At 33.9% G+C, this 15,810-nt stretch overlaps 1 protein-coding gene across 2 annotated transcripts; it reads right to left on the bottom strand.

The window, feature by feature from the left end:
- Positions 1 to 240: 240 nt before the first annotated feature.
- Positions 241 to 14,042, bottom strand: LOC120627789 (fatty acyl-CoA reductase 1-like). Of its 2 annotated transcripts, XM_039895818.1 has the most exons (14): positions 13,984 to 14,042; positions 13,208 to 13,421; positions 10,553 to 10,683; positions 10,324 to 10,411; positions 10,150 to 10,222; positions 9,204 to 9,294; positions 7,876 to 8,021; positions 6,727 to 6,836; positions 6,300 to 6,383; positions 5,265 to 5,373; positions 4,013 to 4,193; positions 3,524 to 3,594; positions 1,853 to 2,110; positions 241 to 369 (listed from the first exon to the last, which is right to left on the bottom strand). In XM_039895818.1, exons 2-14 carry the CDS (start codon positions 13,296 to 13,298, stop codon positions 264 to 266), a joined length of 1,539 nt encoding a protein of 512 aa, XP_039751752.1. In that variant the 5' UTR covers positions 13,299 to 13,421; positions 13,984 to 14,042; the 3' UTR covers positions 241 to 263. The 2 variants fall into 2 exon arrangements, with proteins under 2 accessions (XP_039751752.1, XP_039751753.1); XM_039895819.1 differs by lacking the exon at positions 13,984 to 14,042 and having other exon boundaries at positions 13,208 to 13,742.
- Between the last annotated feature and the right edge of the window lie 1,768 nt (positions 14,043 to 15,810).

The following is a 15,810-nucleotide window of genomic DNA, read 5'->3' as shown; positions in this document are numbered from 1 at the left end:
GTTTTGCTCTATGATAAGGCTATGTCTTTCCACTTTCATATTACTTACCATCAGATGGGTCATTACTTGTTTCGTAAATTATTACTTCGAAAGAAAATCTCCTTTTTATTTTCTTCAACTTGTAAATTTATTTTTTAAATTACAATTCAAACTTTAAGTTATGTATGAATGTAAATAAAACGAATTAAAAGTTTTACTCTGTTATGTAATTTTTGGTTGTAGTTTATTTACCGTTATACATATCAAAATTATATAAAACGTTATTATAATACGTTGACGAAAAGATTACGTACGAAATTTGTGTGAATTACTTTCCAAAATATGTAGCTGTAGAACAAAGTTCTGACAATTTTGTCTAATAACGTGACCCTGAAATGAAACAAAACATACGGAATTTTAGTTTTAAAAAACGGTACAGTAGTAAGTGGGGCCATCATACTCGTAGGTGGGAGGTCACGGGCACAATAACGGGGAGGGGCAAATTTGAGAATTTTTGATTTCCGAATTTAGTCTGGTCTGGTAACTGTAGCACGTCTTGATCGGACCAGACCAGACCAGAGAGAATTGTGAAATTAAAACTTCCCAAATTGCCTATATTCGGTCCCGGTACCTCTTTTATGAGACCTCAGCTCTCACCACAACGCCAAGGAAGTTGATAAAAATGATAGCAAATTATGCTCGATGAACATAAAATACTTGGTTGTAAAATTTTCATAGGTGCATATTCGTAGAAATGCACCTTATAAGTATTTCTGATTGGTGCACACAAAAATAAAATAGAAAAAAACCAACTATTACATTTAATATTGTATTACTAACTGTCTAATGGTACAGTATTATTGTCAACTAGATTTTGCCCGCGGTTTTGCTCATGTTAAGTAGAATCTTTTGACAGCTGGTTGGCTTAGTGGGCAGCGACCCTGCTTTATGCGTCCAAGGCCGTAGGTTCAATTCCCACAACTGGAAAAAAATGTTTGTGTTTGTGTATGTTTTCAGTGTCTGGGTGTTTATCTGTATATTATAAGAATTTATGTTTCGTAAAAATATTCATCAGCTATCTTAGTACCCAAAACACAAGCTACGCTTACATTGGGGCTAGATGGCGATGTGTGTGTTGTCGTAGTATATTTATTTATAATTTATAATCTTTGATTTGGTAAATTTTAACTACAAAGGTTTAATAAAAACTCTTGCTGCTAATAGAAAAATATGAACGTAAATGACTTAAAAAATCAGAAACTTTCATTTATATGATGATGACTTTTATAATATGATTTCCTCCCCTATTTGATGCCTTTGGAGTTGGAATTTTTAACATTTGTGTAACACGTATTTCTTTATTTTTAATCAAAAACCTAAAATCCAATTTTCATGGATGTAACTTCAAAAATAAATTGGTAAATGAAGGATTTCATGCAAACTTTCATCCCCCATTTAACCTTCTTAGGGTTGGAATTTTCAAAATTTCTATTTTTTGTTTTTCTAATTAATGTCTCCGTTGTTATAATTATCTGTGTGCAAAATTTTAGCCCGATCCGTCAAATGATTAGAGCTGTGCGTTGATAGATCAGTCAGTCAGTCAGTCACCTTTGCCTTTTATATATATAGATAATTTGAATATTAACCATTAATATGTATTGAAGATTTGATATATTGAAAAAAATATCGTCAATATTTTTTTTACATACTATAATAGATACAAGATACAATGATTTCTTCCAGGCAACTATCATTTGAGGGAATCGAGCCTACAGAAAGCAACTAAGTATTTACAGTATAGCAAGGGGCAAACCAAAGTGGCGTCAAACCCATGGCGTCAAACTAACGCGACCGTACCTTAAGAGTTACGTACCTTTTATAATGTACTCTAGCTTTAGGCAAATTCTCATCCTTTTCGTGTAGCAAATATCTTCTTGCGCCAATTATAGCATCTTTAAAATATTCACGTATATCGATGTTCTCCATGATATAGAAGAAATGTTGCTTGTCTACTTCTTTTATCTTTGAACGGAGCGAGAGGTAATTTTTGTTCGAGAATGTCCATTCCTTTGTGAGGAATAACTGAAGAGCAACGTTCGCTGAGTAGATACGCCGTTGGATTTTAAGTACCCTAAAATAAGTTATTACTTAGCATTATTTTTCACACCACTCGCTCTCGACAATGTCTAATCGCCTAGTCTTGAAAGGTCAAGTACGTTAATACATCGTACAGGCTTCGCGGATAAGTAATGTTGTACTGGAGTCCGTAGGGGCTTTTATGATTTGAATAAGAAACATCGCTCACGGCGTATCTGAATGAAATCTGTTCATTTAAATATGGTGTCTGAGTCCAGTGGCGTGTATAGAGGGTATGCAGATTACATAAAATGATAAAAATCTCCAGTACGAGTTATATAAAACTTACGGGTAAGCATTGTAAAAAAGCCTACCCTTAAGTTTTTTCAACTCGTACTGGATTAATATAACTCATTTTATACCATCTGCATACCCTCTATGCACGCCACTGGGTGACCCTTTCACTCAACAGAGTAATATTTTGTAAGAAAAATCCCTTCAAAACTATTTTGATTGCCTCGGGAGGTGTGAAAAATAGAGTATTCAACTCAGGGTTAGCGCTGCCTCCGTTTTAGTTTTAAAACCCTCGCGACACTCAGGATTCTGGAAGCAACACCCTTCGCTACGCTCGGGAGTTGCTCTAATATCCGTCGAAGCTTGAAATTTATCCCGGCGTCCGTAACGTAAGACATTGCTTTACCCCTTTGTTAAACAATCTTCTATTAATTATTTAACCTTCTACAGCTGTATCAATCAATAGCCTATAACCACTGCTGGACTAAAGGCCTCTCCCAAAGGGAGGGTTTGCCCATAATCACCACGTCGGCCTGACGGGTTGGTGTACGTCGTGCGCAACTGAACGGGGCACATTGTCATTTAGACGGCCGATTGGCGCAGTGCGCAACGACCCTGCTATCTGAGTCAAGGCTGTGGGTACGATTCCCACAACTGGAAAATTTTTGTGTGATGAACATTGAATGTTTTCAGTGTCTGGGTGTTTATTTGTATGTTATAAGGATTTATGTAATTTTATTATTCATAAATATATTCGTCAGTTATCGTTCTACCCATAACACAGGCTACGCTTACTTTGGGGCTAGATGGCGATGTGTAAGTACCTTCTCTATTAATATATTTTATTGTATTTAATGAGGGGACACATGCCGTTGCCAGACGGGTGACGTGTCCTATGTACCTAAGGATCATTTCACACAATTCCCAATGTTTGAGACAATGGTTTTACTGGTGTCCCTTTTGCGAACCTAACAATATCTCCTATGGTTAGGTTTGCGAGGTCTTCTTCACTTATTATATCCCTACCTCTTAGGTCCTATCTTACCAGCACGTACACGGGGCAATATGAAGTGAAAGCTGGTTTTCACCTTACCTTACTCTGGACGGGCTGGATCTGCTATAACTCTGTATTAATATAACTCAATGGTAATGATTAACAATAATTATTGCTTACATTGTCTTCTTTCCAAATATCCACAGAAGAGTATCGAGGAATAAAGCCGGTAGTACATGAAGTAATAATATCTGAAACCAACAATCTTTTTTTTTTACAAAATTAGAATGCAGCAGGCATTCGAATCAATTTAATTTTAAAGCATTTTCTGCGTGCAAAGATGCACGTTCGCTACTAATTTTTATAAAATGATATTGACGCAATTAAAATATCACCAATTATTTTCAGAATAAAGAGTATTCAATTATTTTATCTTAATAAAAAATACAGTTTTGGTTAAATTGCAGATTGCTTCGCGATGTTTTCTTTCACCGTTAATCATACGCTGGCCTCTTGCGAATTGGAAGAACTCAGGCATGCAGCTTTCCTCACGATTTTTCCCTTCACAGTTGAAGCAAGTGATATTTAAATTGCTTACAAAACCGCACACAACTTCGAAGTGGTAGGACACCCACTGGGCTATCACCGCTTGCCTTCAATAATACTTACCTTAATATAATGAATAGATTTGTTACTAGTTATTGTCCCGCCAACACTCCAAATCATATTATCCAACGGGTAAGAAGCAATAGTATCGTGGCCGAGCAAAAATATTTCTTCATTAGTTACGCGGAACCCCATGGAACCATTGCAAGTGTTGTAGATTGGGACGTCATCTGTTTTTTCCAACCTATAAACAATATTTATATAGTTTCTAATATTCAAAGACAAATAAAATAAAGGCGCTTTAAGCAATAAGAATAATTTTAGAATAGAATAGAATTTTATTGCCCACTGTTTACCCATACAAAGGCAGCTGACAAAGCCTAAAAAAGCATTCGAAACAGTATACCCACAGCCGAGCGTATAATTATAGTATTAAATAAGTGTAAAAAATCTAAGTATAATCACAATATAGAATCAATGTCAAGAAAAATATATATGTTTATTAATAATTAAAACGATCAATAAAAGAAAAAAACATTGTAAAACAATAAATTAAAAATAAACAGATTATTTACTTTAGTTTTTTTTCCAATTTCATAAAATTTAAAAAAAAACAAATTACAAAATTCATTTATTTGAAGTACGCCCGACAAGACAAGAATAAGCACTTTTGAAACGTCAAGTATGTCTGTTTGTATTGACTCTACCACCGGTTCGGAAGGCAGATTCTACCGGTAAGAAGCCGGCAAGAAACTCAGCAGTTACTCTTTCCAACATCAAATATTTACATTTTAAATTTTAACATAACGTAGTGATATCTAGCAGAGTCAGCAGAATAACAGTCTTCACGTGAACTGTCATCTTTAGAATACGCATATTTGTGACTCTTAAACACTGAACGAATTTAATAGTATGCAAGCATTGTAATAAAACTAAAATATAATACGTAACTAAGGCAATATGTAATGACACTTTAAATTTTTTATATAAAACTGATCAAACAGTTTTTTTTTTATTTTACATTTATCGTGTAGCGACACATATTATGTGCGCGTGCAGTGCATTTTGCTGATTACTACAAAATGTATTGCACGACGACACACGGGGAGTTCGCCCGTTCTAGCCACCATTGGCAGTCGTGTTTGTGCGCACAATAAACAATACCAGTGCTATGATGTGTTTTATTTAGACACTCAGGCAGGGCATTGGTAAAATCGCAAAAAAATCGGAATAGTTACCTACTTTTCGTTAACAAACGGATGCCTCAAGTTTGCCTTTAAGTAGAAATTTACTTTACCAAAAACTGAATTATTACTTTTTTGTTCCTCGGATCCAGGATGCAACTACGAAACTTTTAATAGCCACGTCCACAGGAATGTAATCCGCAGTGATTTTAGGATCGCCATATACGGTATGGAGAATACCTAAAAAAAGGGACAAAAAATTAAAACCACGTTATTTAAACTAACCATAGATTAAATAATCGTTAGATATGTAATTGTATAAAAAAACTATTATCTAGTTTTTAGATTAAAAACGTAACGAACAAAACGGTTTTAAGTTTTAAAATATTGCATAACGATCTTTATTTATTTATTTTTAAAATCTGTCTTATATTTATTTTGTGTTAAATTTTGTATATGGGTCGCCGACCTGAAATAATATTTTATTTTATTTATATTTTATTTTTATTTTATTTTAAAATATCCTTTCTATCTATCAATCTTTTAACTTATACTGTTCCTTTGAATTATAAAAATAAATTGCCCTGCGTGTATTTCGCAAGAACATGGCTGGACCGATTTAAACAATGCTTTAGCTCGCCGCTTGCCTCAAAACAAACGTGGTTTGAAAAGAAAATTAAAATAACCCAAAGGAATGGCCATGGTTATAGAATATATTGTTTTTTTTAAAAGCTCAGAGAAAAAGCTATTTGCTTAATTTTACTTTATTTTTTAATTTTAATATACTTTATTTCCTCTGCCTGTATATACATTGTTCTATATCGTTTTTATGTGTTATAAGGTTTTTTTTTTTTAATTTAATTGATGAGTGAGGTATCACGTACCTTAACCTAGATGTAATAGAATAATAGCGTCATGTTTTTGGCTTAGCTATTTTTAGATTTTTTGAGAAGATAGTATAATTACTAGAAGGTGAAACTATTGTTAAGTTAATTGAGTTGTTATAATTATGTTTTTGTTTCTGTTTTTATTTTTGTATTTTCTTTTTTGTTCTCATTTTAATCTGTATAATTTAATCTGCTATGTATTTAATTAGTGTAATTGGTTTTAACCGTACTAATTGAATTAAAAATAAATAAATAAAATAAATAAATGAAAAGTTGTACCTTTTGAACTCGCAATTATAAGGCCGATTGGTCCATTAAAGTTTCCCATCCAACCAGGTACCGGCTCGCTGATGCTTGCTACAACTAAAAATATGAATAGGTACTATTTAGTCGATTATCATCATCATCATTCTTCCCACTACTGGGCATAGATCACCTCCTTTTCGGGAGAAAGGGAGTTAAGCCATAATCTAACGCATAAGAGCTAACCCGCACTGCATTAAAACCGCGCGTTTTTTTTACATTTGTATAAAACTTACAATCTTAAAAAAAACGTACCCAAGTAAAATTCGCAAGTAAAAAAATATGTTGTTTCATACCAATTTGACTATATTTTTATGTATTTAGTTGTATTTTTGTTAGTAATTTGGATTTGTTTTAATGTGGGCCCTTAATAAAACAATAAAAAAAATATTATTTTACTTACCTACTGATGGCCTCGTGATTACAACAGGCAGTTTTCCTTTCTGCTCATAAACCACATGTTCTGCTAACTGTTTAACGAATACGTATGTATTAGGCATCCCGCCAATATATCTGCAAATAAGCCCCAAAATAAGCGTAGCTTGCGTTATGGGTACTAAGATGACTGATAAATATTTTTATGAATAAAATACATAAAATATACACCCAGACAATGGAAAAGATTTATGTTCATCACACATTTTTTTTTTTAGTTTTGGGAATCGAACTCACGGCCATGGACTCAGAGAGCAGGGTCGCTGCCCACTGCGCCGTCGGACTTCAAGTAATTTGCATAGTAATTATTGTATTTTTTATATGCCTTGTTGCCTGATAAATAAATAAACAAGTTCTAGTTAGCTAGCTTTATATTTACATAGGAAAACATATTTTGATGACCTCTCTGGCGTAGTAGTGAGCGTTGTGGTCTTTTAGGAGAGTTCCAGAGTTCAATCCTCCGTAAGGGCAATTTGGAAATTTATAATAACTTAATATAAATTTATAATAATTTATAATTCTCTTAAGATTCTCTTTGTTTGCTGGTCTTTTCTGGTGCATAGATACGTCTGATATGTAAAGAGAAACATCCAGACACGAAGAACATTAATGTTCATCACACAAACATTTTTCAGCTGTGGGAATCAAACCCACGGTCTTGGATATTGGATAGAATATGGCGTTACTTTGCGAAAATCCATGATATATTATAAAAATAAGGCTTAATTGCCTATACTCCGTGAAAAGCAGGAGAATCTGTATGGTGTTATTTATATTGCGAATTGCAACACAATTTTGTACTTAACAATTATTCATTGTAAAGTCAACATCTCCAGAGGATGCTACGGTTTCGGAGCGAAACGTGCGTAGAGACATTGCTGAAGACCTTTTTGTTTGAAGTATAAGGCAAAGTGTGGTGTTATTTATGATTTCTTCTATTCTTTAGGATACAAGAAATTATAAATAACACCACACAGAAACTCCTGCTTTTCTCGGAGTATAGCAAATTAAGCTTAATTTTCAACACGGTCTTGGACTCAGAAAGCAGGGTCATTGCCCACTGCGCCAATCGGCCGTCAAATTTATAGTATTAATCTAGATTTAAGAAGTAGCTTACTTGGGCGTCAAGACGTTCAAAGTATGGTCATCAATATCCTCGCAAATATTCAGCAACTCTCTCCAATTATCATGGGCAGGGTACATGACCTCCTCTATAAGATTGCGATTAGTGTTTGCGTACGATGTTGATACGTGGACAAAGCACTAAAATGAAATCGTTTTAAATCCGTGACACAAAAATTATCCACAGTAATCTCACCATCATCATTCATCATTAGTGACCCATTAGGGGCAACGATTGAGAAGATCTTAGGCTGGAGTCCACCACGCTGGCCAAGTGCGGAAAGGTGGACATTACACGACTTTGAGAACATTATAGAGAACTCTCAGGGTTCCTCACTTCCTTTAAAGTAAGTGACATTTAAAAACAACCGAATTGAGAAAACTATCAAACACAAAAAAAAATACAACCGATTTGAGAACCTCCTCTTTATGTATGTAAGTTGGTTAATCATCATCAACAACTGGTACACTAAAGAGCTACAGGCCTATTCAAAATTAGTACTCCCCTAGCAAATGTCTTTAAAAATTTTTAACCATCTGCCAGATTATATTAGGAACACTGAAAATGAAAATTAATTTAATAGAATATTAAAAAAATACCTCACAGAGCAATTCTTTTATTTCGTAAATGATATTTATGATTTTGAGCAACCCCAATCAAATCGGTTTCCCTATTATGCGATGCGAAGCGATGCGATTAAAAAAAATGGCTTAGCCCATAGGGAATAATGTACGTTACATTGTATAATTAAACATATTTTATAGAAGCGGTGAAAGCCCAGTGGGGGGCCCACTTTCGGGGGGCCGAAATCGAATCCCAGCGCGCACTTCTAACTTTCTTATGTGTGTTTTAAATAATTAAAATAACACTTGCTTCAACAGTGAAGGAAAACATCGTGAGGACACCTGCATACCTGAGAGTTTTCCATAATGTTCTTGGTGGTGAAATACGGCCTAACCCCTTCTCATTGTGGAAGGAGACCTGTGCCCGGTAGTAGGCCGGCAATGGGTTGATATGATGATGATAATTCTATTATAAATTTAACATTATGTATTGTCCTGAATAAATTGAAATTGCAATTGAGGTCTCCTCTTGGAATTAGAAGGGTTTAGGCCTTGGTCGAGACGTGCAGACTGGATTTCACACGCTTTTAAGAACCTTATGGAGAACTCTCCACGCAGTAATCCTTCACCGGCAAAGCAACTGATATATAAGCTTGGGACATAACTGAAAAGTCAGAGGCGCGTGTTTGGGTTTGAAATGGGCATTCACCGCTTAAAAAATTATTACAGTTTTAAAATCTAATAATATAAACTTCTTACTTCTAAATTTTGCACGTGATTAGCTAATTCGATCATTTCAATGGTGCCTCGGAGATTGAGTTTCACAGATGCTTTAAGTGGATCATCAAATCTGGAACGTAAAGATGTAAATTTACTCTTAAGATGAGATTTTACGGGAAAAATTTTTCTTAATCATGTACAAAGGTATATTGCTATTTAGCCAGAAATATTTTTTTCAATTTTATTTAAACTCTTTATTTGTATACCACTACACAGTTAGGAAAATAAATGACGAATAGAGAGAAACACAAAGACTGGAGTAGAATACAAAAGGAAGCCTTATGGCTTCCATAATAATGGTACAGAACAAATATTTTTTTTTAGCGGTTAAGAACTTTTGCCAAATTGCATACTTGGTGGGTGGGCTTTATTTATTGTAACCAATGGCTAACGTTCTCTTGGAAACATGGGGTTAAACAAATTCAATTTCTTCCTCCAATACGGCTAGGGAAGAAGACATTTTTCTCAGAGAGAGGATAAAATTTTATGTTCCCCAACAGCTTTATCAACTCTGCTAGCATTTCAGGACATGTGGAAATAATACCCTTGTAATATTAAAGGGGGTAAACTGCTCCTATTCCCTGTTACACAATAATTGTATCCCCTGTCAGGGAATATAATCAGGGGATATAATGTTTGCCTATACTAGCTGTGCAGGGTGCTACAACGGATTGTTGTGCAGAATATCTCACCTTCTCACGATAGTTTGCCCGCCTCGAGAATCGAGTTCAGGACCTCTTGATCCACATTGAAACATGCTTAAAACTAGATAGGTTTTACAATATCTTCTAATATAAATAAGAGTACTTTGTAGTGGTACGTTTTGTTTTTTGTTGTTATTTTTTTTAAAACGGAATTGAACCTAAGTGTTATTTGTTTAAGTTAGATATTTAAAGATAATTAAATACTCAACTTACAAACTTACCTCACGCTAGCAGCAGCATGGTAAATGATGTGCGTTCGATTTATTAACAGTGCTCTATCTTCCTCAGATAAACCTGAACAGAATATTTTTTCCATTGATAATATGATATTAAGATGTCACCATTTAAGTTTATAACAAAACTTTCAGTTTTTCAGTTGAACAGAATTGGAATACCTAGCCTTAATTCGCCACAGTCTCCTGCTATGAAGAATACTTTGGACTCGAAGATATTTGGCCTCTCTTCGCGAAGACGGTCGAAACACTAAAACATCCAAAGTATTAGCATTAAATCTACTGTAATTATTTACAAACACAAACAAACACACGCGCACATACACGCACACACACGCACACACTGACACTTTTACATTTATAATTATCTAGTGAGTGCATGAAATCTTACATTAGAAGCATAAATAGCAGACAGTCTCTGTTCAGGATTCATTCCCTTTTTTGGTCTGAGCAACAAATATATTCTGTCTAGATCTGGGCACGAGTAGAGAAGCTTTTCTATTAAAACTTTCCCCAAAAAACCTGAAAAAAAAGAATTACAAAAATGGATATGTAAGTTTTCTTTAAAAGGGATCAATATAAAAGTTCTCTGCTGGACTAAAGGCCTCAACCAAGGGAGAGTTTGGATTTAATCACCACGGTAGGTAGACGGTAGGTACACGGGTTGGTGATCGCAGTAGAGGGGCAGTAGTAGCACAGAGGAAGTGATAACTGTCTTCACAAACGTCATCATCATCATCATCATCTAAATAAATCTAGTTTAAGTATTAGTATGTAGTTATTAGAATGTTTTTTTTTTTTATGCACAACCTGCAGTAGGTATGTTATCTTTTTGTTTTCCCTATCCTAAGGTTGCCTGGAAGAGATCGCTACAAAGCGATAAGGCCGCCTTTTGTATACTTCTTCTGTCTGTGGTTTCTTTTATTCTTCTTTTGTATTTTTATTTGTGTGCAAATAAAGAGTATAAATAAATAAATAATAAATCATTTGACGGCCGATTGGCGTGGTGGGCAGCGACCCTGCTTTCTGAAACCAAGGCCGTGGGTTCGATTCCCAAAACTGGAAATATTTGTGTGATGAACATGACTGTTTTTCAGTGTCTGGGTGTTGATATTTATATTATAAGTATTTATGTATATTATTCATTAAAATATTCATCAGTCATCTTAGTACCCATAATACAAGCTACGCTTACTTTGGGGCTAGATGTCGATGGGATTGTAGTATATTTGTTTTATATTTTTATTTGTTTGATGCATTTTTTTACATATATTTTTTCTTTTTTATACTTATACTAAAATCATAAAAAAAATATATTTTGTTTGTTTGTACGCCATATGGTACGAAACTAAAGGACCGATTTTAATAATACTTTAATAAAAAAAGCTAAATTAACACGTTATTACCACTCACAACAAATTAACATGTTATTTACATAGGCTATAATAAAAAAAAACAAAATTTTGCCTATAAAATTCACTCATTGGAGTGCGCTGAGCCAACTATTGATGATACATAAAAGTTATGTACTACTGATGAGAGTACTTCCGGGAATTAATAATAATAAATTCCCGATAATAAGGAAACTTTAATAATTATAAAAAAAAAACTAACGGTTCCCGCAGGATTGATAAAAACCCGAAATCAACGCAGACAAACACGCAGGCCTCAGCTACTATATTAATAACTTAAAAACATCCTTAAAACAAAGTGCAAGGTGGTAGATACATATTAGTTATGCCATACGGAAACGACCAATGTCAATACGCATATATATGTTAATTACATAAACTATTTTTTTTATAAAAACAAATGCAACTCATCGGAAATACACCTTTGACCTGTGCTATCGTGACAAACCCTATTAAAGAAATTAATATTCTGTTCTCTATTTAAATTTAAAAAAAAAAAGCGAAAGTGTGTTTGTTAGCTTGGCCATCTTCACGCAGCAACCGTTTTTTAGATTGAGTACTATTATGGCAGGAGACTGTCACTAAGGCAACGTTTTCTGCCTTCGGAAAAATAAATGTTTTTCATGGGTTTATCTAATCTCTGGAACAAAGGCTTGTTAGGTAACTTCCTCTTTATACTGCTAAGTGGAATGGTGGGGTTTGTTTGGCCAATTAGAAAAAAAAATAAAAATCCAAAAGGATGAGTATGTACTGTGATTTGAACCAATAGGAAAATTAATAAATTTAATTGTCTGTCTGAGTTTTTCTAATAACTGTCATAAGTTCATGTTTTATATACGTTATAAAGAAATAACATAAAACATATTTTTGTCTGTTTGTTTAATCTTTTGGAACGGCTGAACCAAAATAACCAACTAGAAAGAAAATTCTTTTAAATAAATAGAATTTTAAAACAAAGTGACAATATTATATTTATTTTCTGCCAAGAATGACGAGGTTTCTTAGAAAAAGTATTTTCCGCTGTCATCTCAAATAATAAAGAAAAGTTGATAATTTTTGAGTGTACGAAATTTGGAGGTTATGTTGTGAAAGTCCTCTGCCAAGATGTACAGCACAGCAAGGGCTGTGCTGTACATCTTGGCATTAAAACTTGGCTTTGGTACAAAACTTGCGGAACTTCTGCTGAGTCCTTACTCAGCAGAACTTCCGCAAGTTTTATACCTCTGTAGAATAAGCCTTCCGAACCGATGGTAGAGTTACGACGAAAAGATAAACAAATATGAATATAATGAATTTTGATTGTTTTTTCGTCACGTCACAACGCTTTTTTGAAGTTATACTTCTTTTGGCGCGTTAGAGAAAAATAGTGAGAGTAATTTTTACGATGAGCGCACACACCGTCACATTTTAGTTTTTTTAAAAAGGTTTGACAGTTGACTTTCTATAATTGAAACAATACCTTTTTTTCTATTGTTAGTGTTACTTTTCTACATACGTAGAACAAGGCAAAAAGATTTTTATCTTGTTACGCCAAAGAAGTATAACTTCTAACGCGTGTACATAAGTACATACGTGTGTGTATAAGTACAAACACGTTTTGTTTTCAAAAATAATGTTTTTCACATTGTGCTTACCTGTTCCGCCAGTCATAAAGACGGTTTTTCCTCTATAATAATCCGGTATACTTGGAAGATTTTCGAAGTCTATGCTTTCTAGAAACGTCATTTTCGGGCCAAGTGATTTTTTTTTATTGATTGAACTAAATTAATGTGAATCGTAACTGAAATAGTTAAAGAAAGAGAAAAAGTGGCCGAGAATGTCTTTGTAACCGCAATAATACATGAGTTTCTGAAAAAAAATCTCAACTTCAATGACATTCAACGATTGTAGGTTCGACTAAAAGCAATCAACAATACAAATCGTAAGTATTTAATACGTTATATTATTATTGCCAGAATGGAAATTAGTTTATGTTTTTGCAAGGTTTTTATTGGCATATTAGTAGATTTTAAGAAGAACACAAATCGATCTATTTGTACTTAAATAAATTGCTGTATGTGTCTCGCAAAAAATGTTTCACTTTACAATTATTTATTGTAAAGTCTACATCTCCTGAAGAATCTCCGGCTTCGGAGCGCAACGTGCGTAGAGGGTACATTGTCGAAGATCTGTTTGGTGTAAATTTAAGAAATTTATAAATAACACCGTACAGATTCTAATACTTATCACGGAATATAGCAAGCTTAATTTTCATCAGGGATAACCCCGTCAAAATCTCGGAAAAAACTATTATTGGCGTTTCCACTAAGGATAACTTTAAATAATTTCATTCTTCAGGTGATACGAAGAGCTAGGAATCTAGTATGACTATCAAAATAATAAAATGTTGCAAAAATAAAAGTTAACACACGTATTCAATAAAAAAAATAACCACATTTGAGTTCGTGACAAGTGTAACTAATAAACGCAATAACGCGAATACGCAATTTCATTTTACATTACACATATTGTCTATTTAGCATAATTAGTTCCCTTGAATCCCTACGTAATTAATTAATATTGATGTCTAGATTTTGAATAGACATTGATTTATTCTGACCTATTAATTGACTTTATTTATTACTTTTTGATTCAATTCATAAAATTCAAAATTAATTTATTTCACGAAGTTCACTTATGTGAACTTTTGAAGTGAAGTGACTTGATCTTTCCCAACATCAATAATTTAGAATTATTTTTCTATCTTGCGGGATATGAGAGCGCTGCGCACTGCTTCCAGATCACCTTGTCATTAATAAATTAACTATAAATCTGAAAGTGTGGATGTTTGGATGTTTGTTACTCAATCACGCCAACGGCTGAACGGATTTAGATGAAATTTAGCATGCATGTAGCCTTTGACATGAAAAAGATAGGCTACCTTTTATCCCGATTCCTTAAGTAGTTCCCGAAGGAAAATCAAAAATTGTTTACGAGCTAAGCGCGGTCTGCTGCGAGTTGTTGTGCTAATCCGCTGCAGAGGAGCATTACGTGTGACGGCAAAAACTCAACAGTTGCTCTTTTTTTAACCGACTGACAAAAAAGGAGGAGGTTCAATTTAGTTGTATTTTTTTGACAATTATTATTATGCACTCCGCCCTGCTTACAGTTCCCTGCTATTAACAAATTCATCAATCGTATCTGTAACCTAAAAAAAATACAGTGTGAAAAGGACAACATTTTATAACTTACTAGCGTACCCAGCCCGCTTCGCCGAGCTAGATTTTGCTTTATTTTATTTAAACAATAAAATTACATCATTAAATTTTTAATTTAAGTCTCATAATATATTAAATCATTTATTTCTCTCCGAATTCATTCTCTTCTATTCTCTTCTCGAGCGGGTGAAGATCATTATCTACACCCATGTACACCCAACAATAGAATATCATCATAGTAAATAAATGCTGTATTTGACAGTTTGACAGTTCACAAATAGGAGTGCTCCGATCGTCACCAAACTTTACAGGATTACTCGCCAGTTCAATCTGGAGATTCCCTGAAAGTTTCATTGAAATCGGTCCAGCCGTTTCGGAGCCTATACGGAACATACCCACACACTTTCTCTTTTATATAGATAGATAGATAGATAGATGGCAAGGCTAAGACCCAGTTCGAGATTGAGTCTAGCGTGCAACCAATTATCTGAGACAAAAACTTAGTAGGTACTTAGTAGGAGATATTTTTGTGAAAGAGCTTGTCCGGGAAATTACTGCGGCCATGCTTATTTCCGCCGCAAAGCATCATTTATGTATTCCAGTATGAAAAGCGTGATTATTGGTATAATTACAGGCACATAAGGCATAACACTTTAGATTGTGACTGTTCCGATTGTAACTGTTCAGATTGTGACAGTGGATTGTAACAATATTAATATTAGAAGTAAAAATAAACTTATAGTGCAGTTTACTAGGCTGCATAAAATTAGTAATTTATTTAAGGGTAATTTTATATCTTTTTATAACAAATTACCAAATGAAATCCTTGATGATCTCTGAATAAGTTCAAAGTTTACATAAAAAGTAAGCTTATAGAAAAATCCTATTATAATATTAAGGGTTACATGTATGATAAACAAGCTTGGGTATGGATTGCTCTAACTTCATAGCTCAACATTAACTAGACTGTGAGATGGTGATAACAAAAAAAAAACTGGCTAAGTTTGTTGTGGGCGCTTCTTAGACCAGGGCGCGTTTGG

This window comes from Pararge aegeria, chromosome 12, assembly GCF_905163445.1.
Source record: "Pararge aegeria chromosome 12, ilParAegt1.1, whole genome shotgun sequence".
Lineage (NCBI taxonomy): Eukaryota > Metazoa > Arthropoda > Insecta > Lepidoptera > Nymphalidae > Pararge > Pararge aegeria.
Note: the sequence above shows the minus strand (reverse complement) of the source record. Positions and strands in the feature narration are given on the sequence as shown.